Genomic DNA, 22,217 nt, shown 5'->3' with positions numbered 1-22,217 from the left:
AATTTTCAATCTTGTCCTTGTTTGCCTGAAATATGAAATAAAAATATGAAAAAAATTTGAATAAAGTAAGATTTTATAAATATTGAACGTTATTGCCCATTTCGGTATTCCGTTTTGACGGTTTTTGGTCAAATCTTTTTTTGCCGTTTAGGCTGAGTTTCTTAAGTGTTTATGATTACGATAAAAACTGCGTGTCGTAAAAAGAAAGTGATGACTATGATGTAAACAAAATGAACTTCCGGTGGTTGGACGAGCAAAATCAAAATGTTAAAATTTAACGCTCAGACAGCGGGTTTTCATTGATTTTTGACCGAGAAAGTTCTTGATCAACGAAATTTTGAGCTTAATAACTGTCATCAAAATCACTTTTACAGGAGGTAAATCAATACTTCAAATTCACATAAAAGCACGTCAACAGCAACTCCTGTGGTAAGGGGCGTCCACTTGTCTCTTCTTCACTTCAGTTACAAAAATTCATCAACGTACTGATGTTTACTTTGTTCTGTGTTGGATGCATAAATACACAAGCTCGTTTGTTCTGAATAAGGTTGTAAATAGTGAGTGTGCCGTATTTCATTATTTACTACACATACTAAGAGCTCTAAAACCCTTACTTTAGGCCAGGGGACCCAGTTCTTACAATAGCTAAAATTCACCCTTAAGCTCCTTTAAATGCTGAAATCCCTCTATCATGTACAGAAATCTCCAATACAAAGTACTGAAAACTCTAAAGAATTGATAAACAACTATTAAGGGACCACACTGGGCTTTTCCAATGTCTCAATTTTTTATTTCATCTGGCAACAAAATACGGCTGCTCCAGGTTTTTCTGACGCCAAAATTTTCCCATGTAAAAATTTTCATTTCTCAATTGAACAGTAATAAAATTGATCGTCATTTAAATTTGTAAAAGTGAAAAAAAGAGATATTTTACCTTGCAACAAGTTTATGACAAGTTTTACAATCCCGAGTTAATCAATGATCACAACAGGTGTCATGATTTGTTATATGCCAATATACAGTGTTCTCCCCAGGCCGATATGACGCTGCGGTGCCGCAGCGCCTACATAATATTTTTGTAGATCCCGCAGCGTCTTAATTGGCCGCTGTCCCTTAATACTTGATCCTGCAGAGTGTTAATTTTTACATTTTCATTATAAATGTTGGTTAAAATTGTCAAGTTACTGATCACCGCTGATGGGTCGGTCAGTGTTACGCAATAACTGATAATTAGTTTTACCTGAGCCACGCTTATCTCAGCCTTATCGGACTATGTTATCAGGTAATAGAGTATATGATCATCAAGAAAATAGATATTTTTTGAAGAAAATTAAAAATTTTAAAAACTTCAGTGCAGAAATTGAAGAAATAGATCGCAAATACATTGTATTTTCGCATCGTGTGTGTGCTCTCTTGACCATTTATATAACGAATTTTTCATTGGTCGAGAAGAAGAATCTATTTAAACACGACCAATGAATGTGTTGAATACACATGATAAATTTGAATACACATTGCTAAAGATATTTACGATGAAAACTATGAATGAAAGTATTAGTAGTTGAAAAAATTAAAATAAAATAAAGTTTGATTAAAGATAACGAGGAGTGATTTACTTTAATAGAAAGTGAAAAAATGTTGCTTGCAAGGTAAATTCGTCTGAAACTGTCATATTTTTAGAAATAAAATGATCATTGAACATCGATCGTGAATCCGTGTGTCGGGAATATGTGACAATCAACACGGGTACAGAATCGCCGCAGCTTCTGTATAATGTCACTGGTAAATAATTTCAATGGTTTTAACTTTAACGAATTTGTAAAGGTTCGTTTATATCTATCTGCCAAAGATAGGATTAAAAATAATATGCACAGAAGGGTAATGTGAAACTACAGAAACTGGTCAGCTATTCATTTATAAAAAAAATTTGTTTTAAAAAGTTGTATACCAAATATCTTAACCATATTCGATTTTATTAATTCTGAATGAACATGTTCTCTGCAAATAACAAAGGGGTGAATTATAAGCAAAAGGTAGATGACGGAAGTAGAAGTTTTTTTCAGACCAATGACTTCTAATGAAAAGGGGAATACACCTCCGTCTACACTGTCAGTATAAGCAGATTTCATTGCTTCTCCTAATCCCAACCAAGCTCAAGTTTTAGCAATTGATAAAAGCAAGCACCATGTTTCTGGTTTCAATGACAAGTGGCTGACTGAGTTTTCATGGCTTAGAAATGTTAAAGGGGGTATAAGCAAAAGTTATTGTGAGTGGGGGTTTAGTTTTAAACCCTGAAGAGGATAAAGACAAAGTTGAGGAACAGACTGTCCAACAAAATAACACTATCCCTAGAAGGAGCAGAGAGAAGAGATGAATATTTATATTTTGACTTCTTTAATTGACTGAATATAAATAACTTTTGTGTTTAAAATCAATTTATTTCATATATATATTCTTGTTATTCATTAATACTCTGCATTATTAAACACATAACAAAAAGCATTATAATTCATATTGCATGTCATGATTTATGACTTATTGCTTCAGATCACAAACTTTCACTCTAAAAAAAGAGTTACGCGCCCTTGAATTTTGCGCCTTAAAAAAATCCTGGGGAGAACACTGATATAATAATGGTTTTAATAAACTGGATGCAATTTATCAACCATGATCAAAGAGGAAAACGTTCCTCATCTCAGTAACTGTACATGTACAACTTCAAGATCGACACACACAAAAAAAAAATACATGGAAAACAAATTATGCTTGAGATCTTTTAATATTTTTGAAATTGAACCTCAAGACTTGAGGGTTTTACATATTGCTTCGCAGCTGAAGGATCAATGGGCAATGGCAATTTTTTTTTCAAAATTCAAGATGAGAACAAGATACAAGTTTACAATTTATCCAAAGGCAACATATACTTTACTGTCTAGTCAGTTAGATACAATTGGAAAGTTTTGCCTAGGATTCTTACCGTAGGTTTTCTTAAAAGTATTTAAGGGGTAAACATTACTGATCAGACTGAATATGACTAAGTATTTCATCCAAGAGCCTTTAGCACCAATCTTATAGGTAAACTGAATACTTCCAGATAACCATTTTTCTTTATACTTTGCAGAGAGAAAATTTTTAGAATTTTCAAATTGTTTCAGAATTAATCAATTTCGGTTATTCATTTTATTCCTTTTCCTTGAAAGTATTACTGTTTTTATGCCCTCGTCGTAGCGGAGGGGGCTTTAAGTTTTACCCTTGTCCGTACGTCTTTACGTACGTCCCAAATTTGGTTTCCGTTCTCTCACTTTAGTTTGCCTCAACCAAATGTTATGAAACTAATACACAATGCTTATTACCACAAAACACAGATCAGATTTGAATTTTGGAGACATCACTTAAACCGTTCTAGAGTTATGCCCCTTTACAAATGGAAAAATTGCTGAATTTTTTGTTTCCGTTCGCTAAATTAAGTTAGCCTCAACCAAATGTTATGAAACTTATACACAATGCTTATTACCATAAAACACAGATCAAGTTTTAATTTTTGTGGCGTCACTTTAAACGTTCTAGAGTTATGCCCCTTTAAAATTGCTGAATTTTTTCGTTTCCGTTCTCTATAGTTTGCCTCAACCAAATGTTATGAAACTTATACACTATGCTTATTACCACAAAACTCAGATCAAGTACAAATTTGGGTAGCGTCACTTTTACAGTTTTTGAGTTATGTCCCTTTATAACATTAAATGCAAGCTGGGGCATCATCTGTGTCCAATGGACACATTCCCCATTTATCTTAAATGAAGAACAGTGGTGAGAAGTAGATATTTTCTATTATTAATAACTCATGTACAATGATATAATTAAATATTTATTAGAATAGATACAGTATAGTAATTTGTTATTTCAAAAAAATCTTTTATAACTTAGATGATAACTGCAAAAGTGTACCCTTATATTGAAATTAGTCCTTTCATCCTTTTTTCAGCTTTTACACATGCAAATAGATGTTCCTCACTGTAGATCTTATCCTCCTTTAAGACAAGTCCAGGATGCCTTATTCTGTTAAACTTTTGATGCATATTCTATATTACATACTTACCTAATGATGTGCATGTGCAAGTTCTGTATTTCAGAGAGATCCCACATTTGAAATATTTTAGTCTTGCATGCATCTTTTGAATTTTGTCCTGTTGGCTATAATCCACAATCAAGTTGTAACAATGAGCATCAGCACATAGCAAATGAATCAAATTGACCAATAAGTTACATACATTGTGTACATGCATATAACAACACTTCTCTGACCTGAATAAGATTTGACAAAAATTGAAGCTACAAGATTTTTCAAATTATGAAGGTATTTCTTTATTCAAGCACCTGCTATGAACACTGAGTAATGTGTTGAATTCTCGTTTGTATTATTAATGAATAACTTGGAGACAAAAAGTTGGTATTTCAGGGAATAAATATTGTGGGTATAATATGAATGTTACTTAATACTAGTGTTTTTTTCTTTGCTCATTTCATTAATTTTTTTAACACGCTAGATTTTCACAATGGTAAAGATACAGTGGAAACTTTTGGAGTTGCCATGGAGATTAAAGGTCTCAGCCATACAGTCTTTCCAATGGCTACGACTGTTAAGACAGACATTATTTTACAACCATTTTACCTCAACAACAGTCATCATGGAAACTGCGGCAGAGCCTATGTTTTGGACTGTTGATAGATTTGCAAAATACTTAGGACCAGTAAGTTGATTAGTGAATAATGAAAGCATATACCACTTATGATACAGTCAGTTTTGCTTGAATTTCTTTTTAGCTATTGGAGATTAGTTAAGATCAACATTGCTCAGGTGTAACAGATTACTTCATGTTAATTTACCTTAAATTTATCTGAGATCCATCTGAGCAATTTATTATAAATACAATTTTTTTAAAACAGCTTTATTAGGCCATGGCACAAAACACCTATAGTAATCCGCTTGTTCATGTGTATGCAAACTTGTGAACACAACTGCTCTAAGACTGTTTTACAGAAAACTCTCATACTTAGGAGGATTGTTTGTCATCATGTGAAATCAATATAATGGAAGTTGTCATTTTGATTCAACCATTTTTACAGGAATTTTTTTACTTTGGATCTTTTTTTTTTATTTTTTGTACCACAATGATCTTTGTGAATGCAACTCCTCTGATACCCTTTGACAGAAAACTCGAATACTTAGTAGTATTGTTTGCCATCATGTGTATATTAAAGTTATCACAGATTCACATTAATAAATCCAGGCATAGAATTTTGAATTACAGTATATAATTCTTATATTTTCAGATATTTATGACAGCAGTAGTATGTTTAGTATCATCGGTTATTGTAGTAGCCTATACATGTTTATTACCACAAGAGTACACCAAAGGTGTTGCAAGATGTATTTTCCATCTAATTTTTGGTCATTGGTTATTGGTTAATGTTGTGTTTAACTATGTGATGGCAGCATTTACAAACCCTGGAAATCCACCATATGTGAGTATATTGGTTCGAATTATCTCCTTTTTTTAAATTCACCATTTGAAACTAGGCAGTTTTGTGTTTAAGATTCGCTATTACCTTTCATACCCCCAAAAAACAAGTGAAATTGATCAATTTTTTCTAAGAACCAAAACAATTCAATAAATTCTGAAGAGTTTCTGAACTGATACATGACAGGCATATGAATAAATGGAGATATTGTGTATACTCCTATGAGATAGCAATCCAATAACTCAATTGGAATATGTGTAAAAATCACCTAATCTTCATCTGCAAAGAACAAGAATACTAACCATATAACATGAGCAGGAACACATACTGTATAAGATTTGCAAGAATGCCTACCATTTAACATGAACAAGTGCTCACATTGTAAAGTGTAAAACATGAGAAAGAACACACCATAGAACATGAACGGATGAATAAGCTCTGGACTTCAGAAACACAGTAACTAAGGGATGTAAACTTTGTCATAAAATAAAATCTACAAAAAGAATCAGAATCTGCGTGCAAATAATGTATCTGTCCAAAAATGCCAAGAACTGATAACTGTATCTATAAGTAAGTAATGTATCAGTCCAAAACCATCCTTGATTCAGTACTATATAGATTGAAATAATATTTCTATACATTTTTAGGAGGTTCCAGAAACAGTATCTATATGTAAGAAATGTATAAGTCCAAAACCTCCTAGAACTCATCATTGTAGTATATGTAACAAATGTGTGTTAAAAATGGATCATCATTGCCGTATCCTTTTCACTATGCAGTTCTTATATAAATGTTGTAGTCAATGAAACTTCAGTCAAAAGTTCAAATACAGTCGAGATATACATGTAGTTCTATTTGCATTTATTATTGCTAGTCCTTGGCCACTGGCAAAAAAGGCGAAATTTTATTTATGCGACTGCAAAAATTTTATCAAAGAAAATCACATCTGAAATTATGAATGCAAATTTTTATTTTTGCAAGCCTGATATTTTTGCATTTTTTGCATTAATAAGAACATCGCAACAATTTCCAAATTTACAGTACTTTCTTTTCATAGGTGATGTTACATATTATTCGCGATATCATGTGTAAAGCCAGAATAATAATTATGTTATGCATGTTCTTGAGTCAAGTTGAGTGTCCTGATTTCAACATTAATTATTATTCTGATCTATGTTTTTGTGCGCAGGGTATATGGGCTCATATTTTCTGTCAAGGTTAATATTCAAATTGCATGATAAGCCGCAATATTTTACTCCAGTATAATAAAATGTTTTACACGTATGACTTTGTTTAGTCTTATAGCAGTTTACTTCTGATTTGAAAAGTAATCTTTGAACCAAACAAATGAAAATTAGCTTGTTGAGTATAATTTTAATATCATTCTAATGTGCATCACACTTGCTTTCATATAAAACTCTTTTGAGCAGTTCAATAACCTTGAGTTTGATGAAATTTGAAATATGAAAGACACGTGTGAATTTTCTCTACATGTATTTTATATATATATACATATATATATATTGTATTTAGACCCCTCTACCAAGAAATTTGTTTTGCATGCACACGTATAAAAATTGTGGTTTTTATCCAAGGCAAACATAAGTTTGAACGTTGTTTTCAATTTGTTCATATTTTTTCATTTGGGCTTGTATTATATTTGCCTACAGGTTTATATAATCCGTTCATCCTATTTCGACTCTTCAAAATTCAAGTGTCTATCCTAAATTGAGGTAAATTATATGGCCTTCCAAATACCGTTTCGATTCCTAACATCACGGAAGAGACATTAATTTGTCGAAATCCGGATATGGTGTACCAATTTTTGCACCTCATGTTTGCAGTATACCATCTTTTCCGCAAGTTTATTGTTTTCTGTTTGGTATTTAAATTCATAATTAAGATCCATTTTGTTACATCTGGTGATCCGTTTATTTGGCAATCGCCATGGCAGTCAGCAGGGTTTAAGAACATCTGTTGTTCGACCTGCTAGTCAAATGTGTTTTGTTAAAATATACTTTTTCACTTTTTTGGTCTTTTGGAAAATGTTGTTTGTGTTGTATTTTGACCCCTCTACCAAGAAATTTGTTTTGCATGTACACGTATAAAAATTGCGATTTTTATCCAACGCAATCATAGGTTTGAATGTTGTTTTCAATTAAGACTTTTATACAACTCGTCTAAACATCAGCCCAACAATGTTAAATTCTCAAATTTTTAGTTCTTCCCTCACCGGGATTTGAACTCATGCTACTGAGATAACTCGTGACACCAAATCGCCTGCACTGTATCCGACTCGCTAGACCAAACGACCACCTAGGCTTCATATATATATATATATATATATATATATTTGTAACAGAATCATGATGAGATTTACATTGTACACAATAAATTAGAAATAAAACCTGATTCATTATATTATAAAAATAAGGAGATGTGGTATGATTGCCAATGAGACAACTATCCACTAAAGTTCAAATGACAAAGATAAAAGCCATTATAGGTCACTATACAGCCTTCAACAATGAGAAAAACCTATACTGTATTGTCTGCTTTATAAGGCTTGGCATGAGTATAGTCAGCTATAAAAGGCCCGACAGAGGTATAGTCAGCTATAAAAGGCCCCAGCAGGAGTATAGTCAGCTATAAGAGGCCCCACATAAGTCATTTATTGTCTGCAAGGTGCCAACTTTGTTGTTACAGGATTTATAAAATCCAATCTAAACAAAATACACCAGTTACTAAATAAATAATTCTTAAATATTTTAACTAATGTTTGTGTCAGATACAAAGGAAGGTGCTCCTCTTTAGGTCTTTTTCAAATTGATTTTATGTCCAAAGGTTTAAATATTTATTAAAATCATACATATTTAATGTTTTATTTTCATTATTATTACACATGGATTTAAAAATAGTTCAAGAGCTATGTTTGTAACAGTCTTCCTTAACATAAATCAGCTTGGATAAACAATTGTGTTGGATTTTATAACCATCGATATTTCTTTTTATTCATTGTTTATTTATCTATTGGAGCTATTTATGTGTGTGCTGTAGGGTATGATTCCTTTAAAGAACATTTCTATGGAGAAAAGGTTAGTTTAAAAAATAACATATAGAGGTTAACACACTGTCTTCAAAGATATACAAGTGTCTGTACCATATGCTAAGCTGTAAATGACCCTGAGTCTTTAAGGATGTATTCTTCTGACTTTTCAGTCTCGTTGAAATCTCGTTCTGGAATTATTTCCAAAACATGTGATAAAAGTGGAAAAAAGCAATGAATTCAATAAATATCATAATCAAACTTAACTCTGTGAAAAAACTGTGTATTTACAATAAGTAGTTTTTGAGTAATAAATTTTTCAAATTTTATTACCAATCAAGTCCGTCTTTTTAGCCAAAATTTTGAGAAAATGTGTGAGGGGAACAAGAAATGATTTTACCAGAAACATGTACCTCCCATATCACTTTTTTCTTTTCAAATTTCTTAGATATGTATTTTTTCAATCATTTATAACAAAGAAGTTGGAATAATATGAATTTTGTTCTTAAAACAGAAAAAAATCACAAATTAACAAAATTGACAGCATGGTAAATTTGACACGAAAAAGCATCAAAATATGATAAAACTTTCTTATATTAACACCTACCTATAGTTTTTGTCGAGCCTGCGACTTTTGTCGCAGAAAGCTCGACATAGGGATAGTGATCCGGCGGCGGCGGCGTTAGCTAACTTCTTAAAAGCTTTATATTTTAGAAGGTGGAAGGTCTGGATGCTTCATACTTTGTATATGGATGCCTCATGTTACGAAGTTTCCGTCAGTCACATGTCCAATGTCCTTGACCTCATTTTCATGGTTCAGTGACTACTTGAAAAAAAAGTTAAGATTTTTTGTAATGTTAAATTCTCTCTTATTATAAGTAATAGGATAACTATATTTGGTATGTGCGTACCTTGCAAGGTCCTCATGCCAGTCAGACAGTTTTCACTTGACCTCGACCTCATTTCATGGATCAGTGAACAAGGTTAAGTTTTCGTGGTCAAGTCCATATCTCAGATACTATAAGCAATAGGTCTAGTATATTCGGTGTATGGAAGGACTGTAAGGTGTACATGTCCAACTGGCAGGTGCCATCTGACCTTGACCTCATTTTCATGGTTCAGTGGTTATAGTTAAGTTTTTGTGTTTTGGTCTGTTTTTCTTATACTGTATGTAATAGGTCTACTATATTTGGTGTATGGAATGATTGTAAGGTGTACATGTCTAGCTGGCAGGTGTCATCTGACCTTGACCTCATTTTCATGGTTCAGTGGTCAAAGTTAAGTTTTTGAGTTTTAGTCTTTTTTTCTAATACTGCATGCAATAGGTCTACTATATTTGGTGTATGGAATGATTGTAAGGTGTACATGTCTAGCTGGCAGGTGTCATCTGACCTTGACCTCATTTTCATGGTTCAGTGGTCAAAGTTAAGTTTTTGAGTTTTGGTCTTTTTTTCTAATACTATATGCAATAGTTCAACTATATTTGGTGTATGGAAATATTTTATGATATTTATGTCAGTCACGCAGGTTTTATTTGACCTTGACCTCATTTTCAAGGTTCATTGCTCAGTGTTAAGTTTTTGTGTTTTGGTCTGTTTTTCTTAAACTATAAGCAATAGGTCAACTATATTTGTTGTATGGAAGAATTGTTAGCTGTACATGCCTGCCTAGCATGGTTCATCTGACCTTGACCTCATTTTCATGGTTCATTGGTCAATGTTTAGTTTACTTGGTTAATGTTAAGTTTATGTGACAGTTGTAATAAAGCTTTATATTTAGGACTATCAACATAATATCAATGATTAGTAAAGAAGGCGAGACATTTCAGCGTGTGCACTCTTGTTTTAAGTTAAATTTATTCAGATTGGTCCACTTCATCTTTATTGAAAGTATGAAAAAAAGTTTAATTGTGGAACTGTGATTTTTTTCTCACAAAAATAGCCCAAAAATGGGTAAAAGTTGATGAAAAATGGGAAAATCATCAAAATTGGGTACTTTCAAAAGGTTGTACCAAAAAAGAAGTGCAGCACCATATGATTTTTTTTTCAGCAATTGTTTTTTTACAGTCATATAAACCTAAAAATCAGGTTAAGAAAAAAAGTTTAATTCTAGAAATTTTTGGCTCCTCAGAGGTGTACATCCTTAAATACAGACAACAACAAAAATGCTACAAAAAAGTCACAAAGCTTTACCTCCACGATAACTATAATATATTATGACCAATGAAAACAGCCACAAGAAAGTCTATTTTTTGTAAACATAGGTGTTTAATTATATTTTTTTTTACATTTTGTAGGAATATCCATTTCCAGGGTTTATGTATCCTCTCAATATAGCACATGAAGTTTGGCAGCAAACAGCTACAGTAACTGTAAGTCTAAAAATTGTCAAGAGAAAATGACAGGGAACATTCCTCTGTTAAAAAATTGTTCATTTCTGAGAAATTTTATAAATAAAAATATATTGGGTGTTTATTATGTCCACAAAGAGGGGACATATTATGAAATACCTGGGTACATCTGTCCACAATCTGTGCAAAAGCAAATTTCTATAGGAGTGTATGCAGACTCTGGCAAAACCACAAAATTGAATATCCATGAAAAATACAATTTTTCCTCAACGAAATTCAGTATGCACAAAAATAAATGAATCCACAGTACACTGATATACATATCTTTTTTTTGTAGCCAGATTATCCATTAGCTATCCATATATATATATATTGCTAATATAATGTAATTCTTTTTTCATTTGTGATATTGTACAGTGGCTGATCAAAATTTTCATAAGTAGGGGCGCACTGACTGCCTTAGAGCTCCAGTCATGCTTCAGTGATTCCCTATAAAATCAACCAAATTTTTCCAACAAAATGGGGGGCCTCGGCCCCCTGGGCCCCCACCCCCTAAATCCGCTTCTGTTGTATCCTTTGATGAAATGTGCTTTTAAATACATTTATATATGCTTATCTATCTTCAGGCAGCACCATACAAACATGACGAGAATGATTTAGAAATTGATTACGTGGATGCATTTTTCCACAATGCTGTATTGTACGAGTTTATTTTGGCCAGTGGAGTTTGTGTGGCTATATCACTGTTATTGGTGTGGCACATCAAAATGATCAGTTATAATGAAACTAATATAGAAATCCATATCAACAAAAAAGAAAAGACCAGACTGAAAGCTCTGGGGATTGTAAGTTTACATTTGTTGTGTTGCTTTAAGGTGGCACCAAACACCTCGACTAAAATTAATTTGGCTCTTTTAATTTTCATAAAATTTTGACAAAATATTTACTTTGATCCTTTGACAAAAATATAAAAATTTCAAAAAACTTGAACCACACACTTTATCAGAAAAATTTCATTGGATATATAGCAGTTTGACAAACGCTAATTTTGATCATTGAGAAGCTTAATATCCCCTTAACCATAGAATGTGATTAAAACATTCAGCTGATTTTTACAGAGTTATCTCCCTGTAGTGTTATGTACCACCATAACATGAGATGAGAATGTTAGAAAACCTACCAAAATGATTATGAAACAACTAGGTTTATTAAAAACATCAGTATTTATTACAACTGAATGATTATTTTGTATTTGTACATTGAAAGTTACAGATGAAAATTGTGTATTTCATTTAAAGTAATAATGTCCCTTTGGGCTTACGAAATTACAAGTACAAATGTTTAAATTTAATGAAAATATTTTTCAACATACTATTTGTTTTAGGCAGCAGCATTTTTATGTTGTGTTGTTACATTTAGTACACAAAAATCTTGTTTTTAATTGCAAATATATAACTTATATGAAGTTGGAAAAGGTACAATAAGGGGAATTAACATTTTCATTTGTTTAGGACAAATTTAGAATTGAGTTTGTTTGCTAAATATAAGTTTTTACTTTACTCAGCCACGTCTGAATTATTGCAACCATTTGGAGTCAGTTATCTGTTCTCTTTGGTAAATCGTTGTAGTCATTTTCATTTGCATAGGCCATATTTAAAATCGAGTTTGTTTGCCAAATTTGAATTTTTACTTTACTCAGCCGTGTCGCAGTCATTGCAACCATTTGGAGTCTGCTATCTATTCTCTTTGGAAAATCTTTGTATTAAAAAAAAAATTGAAACAAAATAGGCCTACAGTTATATCAGATATATTTACAAAACTATATGGCCTCATTAGTTTCAATGTGTAAAATCAACAAAATGTTGTCAATTCAGAAATTAAAGCATTGTTTTTATTATTGCGATTAATGCAACTTGGTGAGTATCGCAATAATAAGAACCCACATTCTGATAGATGATACATATATTTGTATGCACATTTTCCTGAAATTGCAATAATTAATCTCTCATTTTTGTCCATTCTTCAAAGTTTGCAATAATAATTGTATGCATTATTTTTTTAATTTACAGTATTTAATTCAGAATTATGCAGATTTCACTTTTGATTTTTTACAGCAATTCAAGAATCCATACCATCATGGAAAAATAAGAAATTGGAAAATATTTTTAGGATTATATGATGGAAGGTAAGATAATAAAAATTGTATTAGGAGAAAATAATGTTAACTTGATAATGAATGTTTAATGTTAATACAGGTTTTGTTTTGATAACATGGTAATAATGGAGTCTTATCTGATTGAAAATTTGAAAGATATAACATTTCTCATTGAATGAGTTACTTCAGAAATATCCTGTCGTTTTAAAAAGAAACAGCAGACAAATATTTGCATTTTATCAACAGCGTTACACCATTGTAATTTTTACAAACACTTAAAATGATTTTTCTATGGATTTAGAAAAACAAATGTTAGGAACATTTTCAAAATTTATTTTTGTAATACATGTATTTTTAAATGTTGAAAATCATTTTAAATTTTGTAAACATTTTGATTTGTTGATTACAAAGTCTTCCATAAAATAGACAAAGTTGATTATTCTTAAGGATGTTCGCTACTCTTGTTTTTGACTTTTTGTCAGATATTCGGAATCCTCTAGTTTTATCCATGTTAGTGCCAATAAAAATTTTGCCCGCTAACCCCTATTTTTCTTTTCATAATCTTATTACATATAGTTTAAATAGCCATATTTAAAAATGCTATAAAATCCTTGTTATTTTTCATAATTTTTTAAAGAAAAAGGGTGCCAATGATAAATGTATGAAAAGTCTAGAGAGAATTATTTCCTGCCAAATTTTCAATGGCTTATATCTCGAAAACAAGCACACGGACCCTTCATTTTTTCTGCTTTTTTAGTTCCTTTATTTATATACTTTCAATTTATAACAGTCTTTTAAAAAGCTTGTTATTTTGAAACAGAATAGCAAACATCCTTAAACAGTGGACCTATTATTATTTGTTGGGTACCAATTTTCATGGATTTTGTGGATAAAGGTGAACCCATGACATGAAATCAAATATCTGAGAAAATAATTTTTTCCTCAATCCACGAAAAATTGGGACCGATGAAAATAAAAGAATCTATAGGATGCAATGTTTGATAGGAATCACTACATTTACAGCTGTTATCCTAATGCTAGCAAGTTAAATGTTTGGTTGGCTTGCTTGCTTTGTTTGTATTCAAGTTTGCTCAAGCATTGTAATTAAGATTGACATATGAAAACAATATAAGTAGGCAAAGTTAAACCTGTATATAGGTAAATTTGATTATTTGATAATGTCCAATCAAATTTAAATATAATGTATACAAGTTTAACTCTGCCTTTTTATATTGTTATCATATGTCAATCTTAATTACAATGCTTGAGCAAACATTGATACAAACAAAGCAAGCAAGCAAACCAAACCTTTAACTTGCTAGCATTAGGATAACAGCTGTAAAGAAGTCAAACTATTCACATATCAACCAGTATTCAACTAGCTATGACACCTTATTTGATTATTGTCTATATTAAAAAAAACTTCTATAGATAAGAATTATAGCATCTAATGAAGTAAAATGATGATTCACTTTTCACCAATTGAAAACAGATATTTAAAACTTGCTAACGGGTCAGGTGATTCATTTTTCAACAGATAGAAAAAATTAGAGTATAGATAAGAACCAAAACATCCTGTTGGTAAAGCATAAGATCACATGACTACACTTAGATCATGTGATTAACCTGATAACCAGTATAAACCTGTTATGACCTGCTGTATTTGTTTTTCTTGACAGAACAATCTGGAGACATATTTTATTACCATCTACACATCCACCAGAAGGAGATGGATTACGCTGGCCAAAAGCTCAGTATAAATACGACAGAAAGAAAGGAATATTGCAGCTCTTATGACAAAAACTGTATCTAGGAAAATATGACTGACAATATTTATTAACCAATTTTATCGAAGACCACAGATATATTTTATATGTCATTAAGGGACTGTTTGTGGTCAAATTTAGTTTTTAGCTCACCAGTCCTAAGGAACTGTGAGCTTGAGCCATCACTTGGCGTCCGTCGTCGTCGTCCGTCTGGAGTAAACTATTTCAAGCATCTTCTTCTCTGAAACTACTGAACCAATTCCAACCAAACTTAATCTGAATGATCCTTAGGGTATCTAGAATAAAGTTTGTGTTTTATTTTCTGTTTCGTCTAAAAACATTGCCGCCATGGCTAAAAATAGAACATAGAGGTAAAATACAGTTTTTGGCTTATATCTCAAAAACCAAAGCAGTTAGAGCAAATCTGACATGGGGTGAAAGTGTTCATAAGGTAAAGTTCTATCAGTCCTGAAATTTTCAGATGAATCTAATAACCCATTGTTGGGTTGCTGCCACTAAATTGGTAATTTTAAGGAAATTTTGCAGTTTTTGGTTATTATCTTGAATAGTATTAATGATAAAGATAAACTGTAAACAGCAAATATGTCCAGCAAAGTAAGATCTACAAATAAGTTTTATATGACCAAAATTGTCAATTGACCCCTTAAAGAGTTATTGCCCTTTAAGGACAATTTTACACAATTTGTTTATCATGTTTTCTAACTTCAAAAAATCTTCTACTCTGAAACCACTGAACCAATTCCAACCAAACTTAAGCTGAATAATCCTTAGGGTATCTAGAATTAAGTTTGTGTTTTATTTTCTGTTTCGTCAAAAAAAAATGGCCATCATGGCTAAAAATAGAACATAGTGGTAAAATGCAGTTATGGCTTATATCTAAAAAACCAAATGAGTTAGAACAAATCTGACGGGGTAAAAGTGTTCATTAGGTGAAGTTCTATCAGCCCTGAAATTTTCAGATGAATCTAATAACCCATTGTTGGGTTGCTGCCACTAAATTGGTAATTTTAAGGAAATTTTGCAGATTTTGGTTATTATCTTGAATAGTATTAATGATAAAGATAAACTTAAACAGCAAATATGTTCAGCAAAGTAAGATCTACAAATAAGTTTATATGACCAAAATTGTCAATTGATCCCTCAAGGAGTATTGCCCTTTGAGGACAATTTTACACAATTTGTTTATCATGTTTTCTAACTTTAAAAAATCTTCTCTGAAAATACTGAACCAATTCCAACCAAACTTAAGCTGAATGATCCTTAGGGTATCTAAAATAATGATTGTGTTTTATTTTCTGTTTCGTCAAAAAACATGGCCGCCATGGCTAAAATTAGAACATAGGGGTAAAATGCAGTTTTTGGCTAATATATCTCAAACACTTTAGCAATTAGAGCAAATCTGTTCATAAGGCCAAGTTCTATCAGCCAAGAAATTTTCAGACGAATCTAACAGTCCATTGTTTGGTTGCTGCCACTAAATTGGTAATTTTAAGGAATTTTGCAGTTTTTGGTTATTATCTTGAATATTATTAATGATAAAGATAAACTGTGAACTGCAAAAATGTTCAGCAAAGTGAGATCTACAAATAAGTTAATATGACCAAAATTGTCAAATGTGTACTTAAGGAGTTATTGCCCTTTAAAGACAATTTTTCACAATTTGTTCATCTAGTTTGCTTACTTTAAAAAATCTTCTCCTTTGAAACTGTTGAATCAATTTCAGCCAAACTTGGGCTGAATGAGTTTCAGAGTATCTAGTATAAATTTTGTATTTTATTTTCTTGTACGTCAAGAAACATAGCCACTATGGCTAAAATGGAACATAGGGGTAAAATGTATTTCTTTGCTTTTGAAGAAAATATGACAGATACAAAGAACATCTCAATGGAATTTTTAGGCCACTCATTAATATATATTAAAAAGCAAAAATAATCATTGATGAAAGATTTAAGCAAAAAATTGTAGGTGAGCGATTCAGGCTCTTGAGAGCCTCTTGTTTATCATTAACTTTAATCGTTTAGATTGATCCATGTTTTATATTTCATGCCTTTACATTATAACATTCCTACTTGACTTTTGTGGATGTTGTCTGTGTCTGTGTTGTTGTCAGATACCTCAGGTGATGAACCAGAATTAACTGTTTTATGTAAAAGATCATTTTGTTTGTTAGTTTTCTTCTGATGTAAACTACGATACATCATTTCAATTAATGTCACATGCAATGGTTTTTGTGATATATTGCTATGGTGTGCAAAAATAAAATAACATACAAATTAAAATTACTATATGATTGCTTATTTCCTGTTGAAATCACACTTCTGTGCAATATTGTATTTTCCTAGACATTTATTTTGTTTAAACTTGAAAGTATGGGAAAGTATGAATACATGTATAACAATTATTTATTTTTCTAGGCTATACCATATTTATATTAATAGTATGAAAAAAAATTGTATACTTTCAAATGTATTTCTTATTTGTTTTCATTTTCTTTAAAAAGTATAAAATTTTACACCAACTTTAACTTAATATATTTATATACATATATATTGTATTTTGATAAGACTTAAAAAAATAATTCTTTGAGGCTTTAGGAAGTACACCACTAATTCATGACCCCATTGCTTTCTATGTTAAATTCCTCAATTTCAAGCAGGCACAGCTCTTTTGTTTTAACTTCAAATAAAGTGACAATCATTGCATGTCAAAGCAACACTTTATGGTGTCTTGTACTGAAAAAATCAACATATCTTTAATGGCATATAAGAAAGAACTGGTTCCCGGAACTTCGGATGTACCAAAACAGGTACTTCAGATCTGACAAACAGGCAAAATGTACCCTCTTTTTAAAATTTGGTGCAGTTTTTTTAATATTCAAAATTATGAATCAAAAGGTCTTCTACAATAATCACAAGTCATTCAGCTTTCATTTGATACCAAAGATACCTAAATATTCTACATATTTTGAAAGTTACACTCATGCGTAGGAACTATTTTGTGTTAAATATGTACTACTTTCTGGTATAGGCTTTCTGGCCGGGCCCGAATTAGTGGTGTTACACCTATAACAGAACCAAACTTGCTATATTGACTTCAGCATTACTTTATTTCATTCTATGATCTATTTCAAGCAGTAAAAAAAATATAAAGCTTTAGTCCAAGTACTATTTACTAATTATAAGCTCAAATTGGACTGGTAGTAACATATGGGTTATTCAAAGAAAACTGCATATGGATTTTACCAATGGCCAATATACTTTTTTTATTCTCAACATCATTGTTCTATTTATTAATTTCTATTGAGAAAGCAATGTGCTTACCAATAAACATATTTTTACCAGATGTTGTTCATTTAATAAAAATATATTAGTTCAAACCTAACACATAATTGAGAATAGTGTCCCCCCTTTTTTCTTCAAATTGGAAAAGGGACATTTTGGTATAAACCATACTTCTGTGGTATAACATAGATTATTAAGAGCAATTTATATATCCCTCAGATGAACAACTTGCTAAACTGGTTCAAACTTGCATGTACAGTGAGATTTTGGAATTCTTATATGAGTATATACCAATTACCTAGATTGTAAAAGACTACCATAAGAAAACCAATATAACTTGAAAAATCATAGGATTATTTGACCAAGATCTATTTTTTTTACCATAAACAAGTCAAAATATACATGTTTTATTGATTTCAATCCCAAATAATGCAAAAGTAAGAACTTGGAGTCATGTCTTAACTGCATGCATGTTGTATGACCTTAAAAGGCTGAAATACCTTATTATGTCAATTTAAGAGCTGAAATTTCCCATAAACAGACTTGTTTATCCAAAAATGATGATTAAACATGATTACTGACATCAAATATGACTAATTTTCATTGGAATAGGTACAACTTCTAAACATTGAATTTCTGATGATTCTCTGTAATAGGAAGTACACCACTAATTCATGACCCCATTGCTTTCTATGTTAAATTCCTCAATTTCAAGCAGGCACAGCTCTTTTGTTTTAACTTCAAATAAAGTGACAATCATTGCATGTCAAAGCAACACTTTATGGTGTCTTGTACTGAAAAAATCAACATATCTTTAATGGCATATAAGAAAGAACTGGTTCCCGGAACTTCGGATGTACCAAAACAGGTACTTCAGATCTGACAAACAGGCAAAATGTACCCTCTTTTTAAAATTTGGTGCAGTTTTTTTAATATTCAAAATTATGAATCAAAAGGTCTTCTACAATAATCACAAGTCATTCAGCTTTCATTTGATACCAAAGATACCTAAATATTCTACATATTTTGAAAGTTACACTCATGCGTAGGAACTATTTTGTGTTAAATATGTACTACTTTCTGGTATAGGCTTTCTGGCCGGGCCCGAATTAGTGGTGTTACACCTATAACAGAACCAAACTTGCTATATTGACTTCAGCATTACTTTATTTCATTCTATGATCTATTTCAAGCAGTAAAAAAAATATAAAGCTTTAGTCCAAGTACTATTTACTAATTATAAGCTCAAATTGGACTGGTAGTAACATATGGGTTATTCAAAGAAAACTGCATATGGATTTTACCAATGGCCAATATACTTTTTTTATTCTCAACATCATTGTTCTATTTATTAATTTCTATTGAGAAAGCAATGTGCTTACCAATAAACATATTTTTACCAGATGTTGTTCATTTAATAAAAATATATTAGTTCAAACCTAACACATAATTGAGAATAGTGTCCCCCCTTTTTTCTTCAAATTGGAAAAGGGACATTTTGGTATAAACCATACTTCTGTGGTATAACATAGATTATTAAGAGCAATTTATATATCCCTCAGATGAACAACTTGCTAAACTGGTTCAAACTTGCATGTACAGTGAGATTTTGGAATTCTTATATGAGTATATACCAATTACCTAGATTGTAAAAGACTACCATAAGAAAACCAATATAACTTGAAAAATCATAGGATTATTTGACCAAGATCTATTTTTTTTACCATAAACAAGTCAAAATATACATGTTTTATTGATTTCAATCCCAAATAATGCAAAAGTAAGAACTTGGAGTCATGTCTTAACTGCATGCATGTTGTATGACCTTAAAAGGCTGAAATACCTTATTATGTCAATTTAAGAGCTGAAATTTCCCATAAACAGACTTGTTTATCCAAAAATGATGATTAAACATGATTACTGACATCAAATATGACTAATTTTCATTGGAATAGGTACAACTTCTAAACATTGAATTTCTGATGATTCTCTGTAATAGGAAGTACACCACTAATTCATGACCCCATTGCTTTCTATGTTAAATTCCTCAATTTCAAGCAGGCACAGCTCTTTTGTTTTAAGTTCAAATAAAGTGACAATCATTGCATGTCAAAGCAACACTTTATGGTGTCTTGTACTGAAAAAATCAACATATCTTTAATGGCATATAAGAAAGAACTGGTTCCCGGAACTTCGGATGTACCAAAACAGGTACTTCAGATCTGACAAACAGGCAAAATGTACCCTCTTTTTAAAATTTGGTGCAGTTTTTTTAATATTCAAAATTATGAATCAAAAGGTCTTCTACAATAATCACAAGTCATTCAGCTTTCATTTGATACCAAAAATACCTAAATATTCTACATATTTTGAAAGTTACACTCATGCGTAGGAACTATTTTGTGTTAAATATGTACTACTTTCTGGTATGTGCTTTCTGGCCGGGCCCGAATTAGTGGTGTTACACCTTTAAAAGCATTTCTGATATGTTGAAATATAGCTGTAAAGAAGGATGAAATAAACAACAAGAGATGCAGTTGTAAAATATGTATCTTCAGTATTTTTATGACATGTTGGCAAACTTACATTCTTTTTTGATGATCTGCCAAAATTCTATTTTTGTGTGGTGTCTTTAGGCATGGAGTTGACCAACAAGAGTTTTTTTAATAATGCCCCCGCTTTAGTGGAGGGGGCATTAAGTTTTACCCTTGTCCGTGCGTCCCAAAATTGGTTTCCGTTCTCTAACTTAAGTTTGCCTCAACCAAATGTTATGAAACTTATACAAAATGCTTATTACCACATAACTCAAATCGGGAACAAATTTGGGTAGCGTCACCTCTACTGTTCTTGATTTATGTTCCTTTATAATGTTTTATACAAGCAGGGGCATCATCTGTGTCTCATGGACACATTCTCCATTTATTTTAATAATTGTTTGCTACTAAATTTCTGGGGGAAAATGTTAAGATCTGCAGAGGTTATTGGAAAAAATATCTTGTTTTTGATTAAAGTCAAAAAATTGCTTGTTCCAAAAAACAAGCATGTCCCACCTTCCCAACCCCACAAAAAAATGAATGGTCAGTGCCTTATGGATTATAGAATTCCAGCTATGTATAAAAAGAAAGTTGAAAATTAGATTTATAGAAACAGAGAGGATGACATTTATCATGATTATATAGTATATATTTTTTTTAACACAAAAATTCCAGCTTTTGATTTGGTAGCCAGTCATAAATGTCAACTCATATATTGGACAAACAAATAGATATAGGAAGATGTGGTATGAGTGCCAATGAGACAACTCCCCATCCAAGTAACAATTTATAAAAGTAAACCATTATAGGTCAAGGTACGGCCTTCAACACGGAGCATTGGCTCACACCGAACAGCAAGCTATAAAGGGCCCCAAAAAATTACTAGTGTAAAACCATTCAAACGGGAAAACCAACGGTCTAATCTATATAGAAACGAGAAACATGTATGAACTACATAAACAGACAACAACTACTGTACATCAGATTCCTGACTTAGGACAGGTGCAAACATTTGCAGTGAGATTAAACGTTTTAATGGTACCAAACCTTCTCCCTTTTCTGAAACAATAGTATATCATCACAACATAGAAAGACTGGTTACATTAAAAAATTATCAATTAATGCTCCTATTATTCAGAATCTATTTCAATAATCATGTCAAAAACTAACTTCTTAAATGTGTTCTTCTTATCCCTTTTTATGGTTATGAAACCATGTTTTACCTATAAAGTATATGTTTGTTGACATTGCATAGGACATCATGGATGCATCACATCATAGTAAACAAACCTTTGGATGTTTCTGTTTTTAGATGGACATTTTTGTTAGAAAATGATGTATTATTACAATTCTATACACCAGAATATAGTTGTGATATACATTTCAGACAGGTGTCTAGCCCAACATATCCACTTGTAAACCTAATCTTATATACTGTAAATTCAGAAATTATTGCGTGCATTTATTATTGCGATTTTGTCATTTTAGAATAAAATGCGATTTTAATTTTTGCGATATTGAGAAAAATCCTGTTTAATTCATAT

At 31.4% G+C, this 22,217-nt stretch overlaps 1 protein-coding gene across 1 annotated transcript; it reads left to right on the top strand.

Moving 5' to 3' along the window:
- The first annotated feature begins 237 nt into the window (after window positions 1–237).
- On the top strand, window positions 238–16,543 carry LOC127733253 (palmitoyltransferase ZDHHC16B-like). The gene is made up of 9 exons (XM_052242587.1): window positions 238–377; window positions 4,545–4,748; window positions 5,332–5,523; window positions 6,168–6,279; window positions 8,482–8,615; window positions 10,863–10,937; window positions 11,543–11,761; window positions 13,031–13,101; window positions 14,751–16,543. Exons 2-9 carry the CDS (start codon window positions 4,554–4,556, stop codon window positions 14,866–14,868), a joined length of 1,116 nt encoding a protein of 371 aa, XP_052098547.1. The 5' UTR covers window positions 238–377; window positions 4,545–4,553; the 3' UTR covers window positions 14,869–16,543.
- Window positions 16,544–22,217: the final 5,674 nt, after the last annotated feature.

This window comes from Mytilus californianus, unplaced genomic scaffold (assembly GCF_021869535.1).
Source record: "Mytilus californianus isolate M0D057914Y unplaced genomic scaffold, xbMytCali1.0.p SCAF_3, whole genome shotgun sequence".
NCBI classification, from domain to species: domain Eukaryota; kingdom Metazoa; phylum Mollusca; class Bivalvia; order Mytilida; family Mytilidae; genus Mytilus; species Mytilus californianus.
This window is presented reverse-complemented; position numbering and strand designations above follow the sequence as displayed.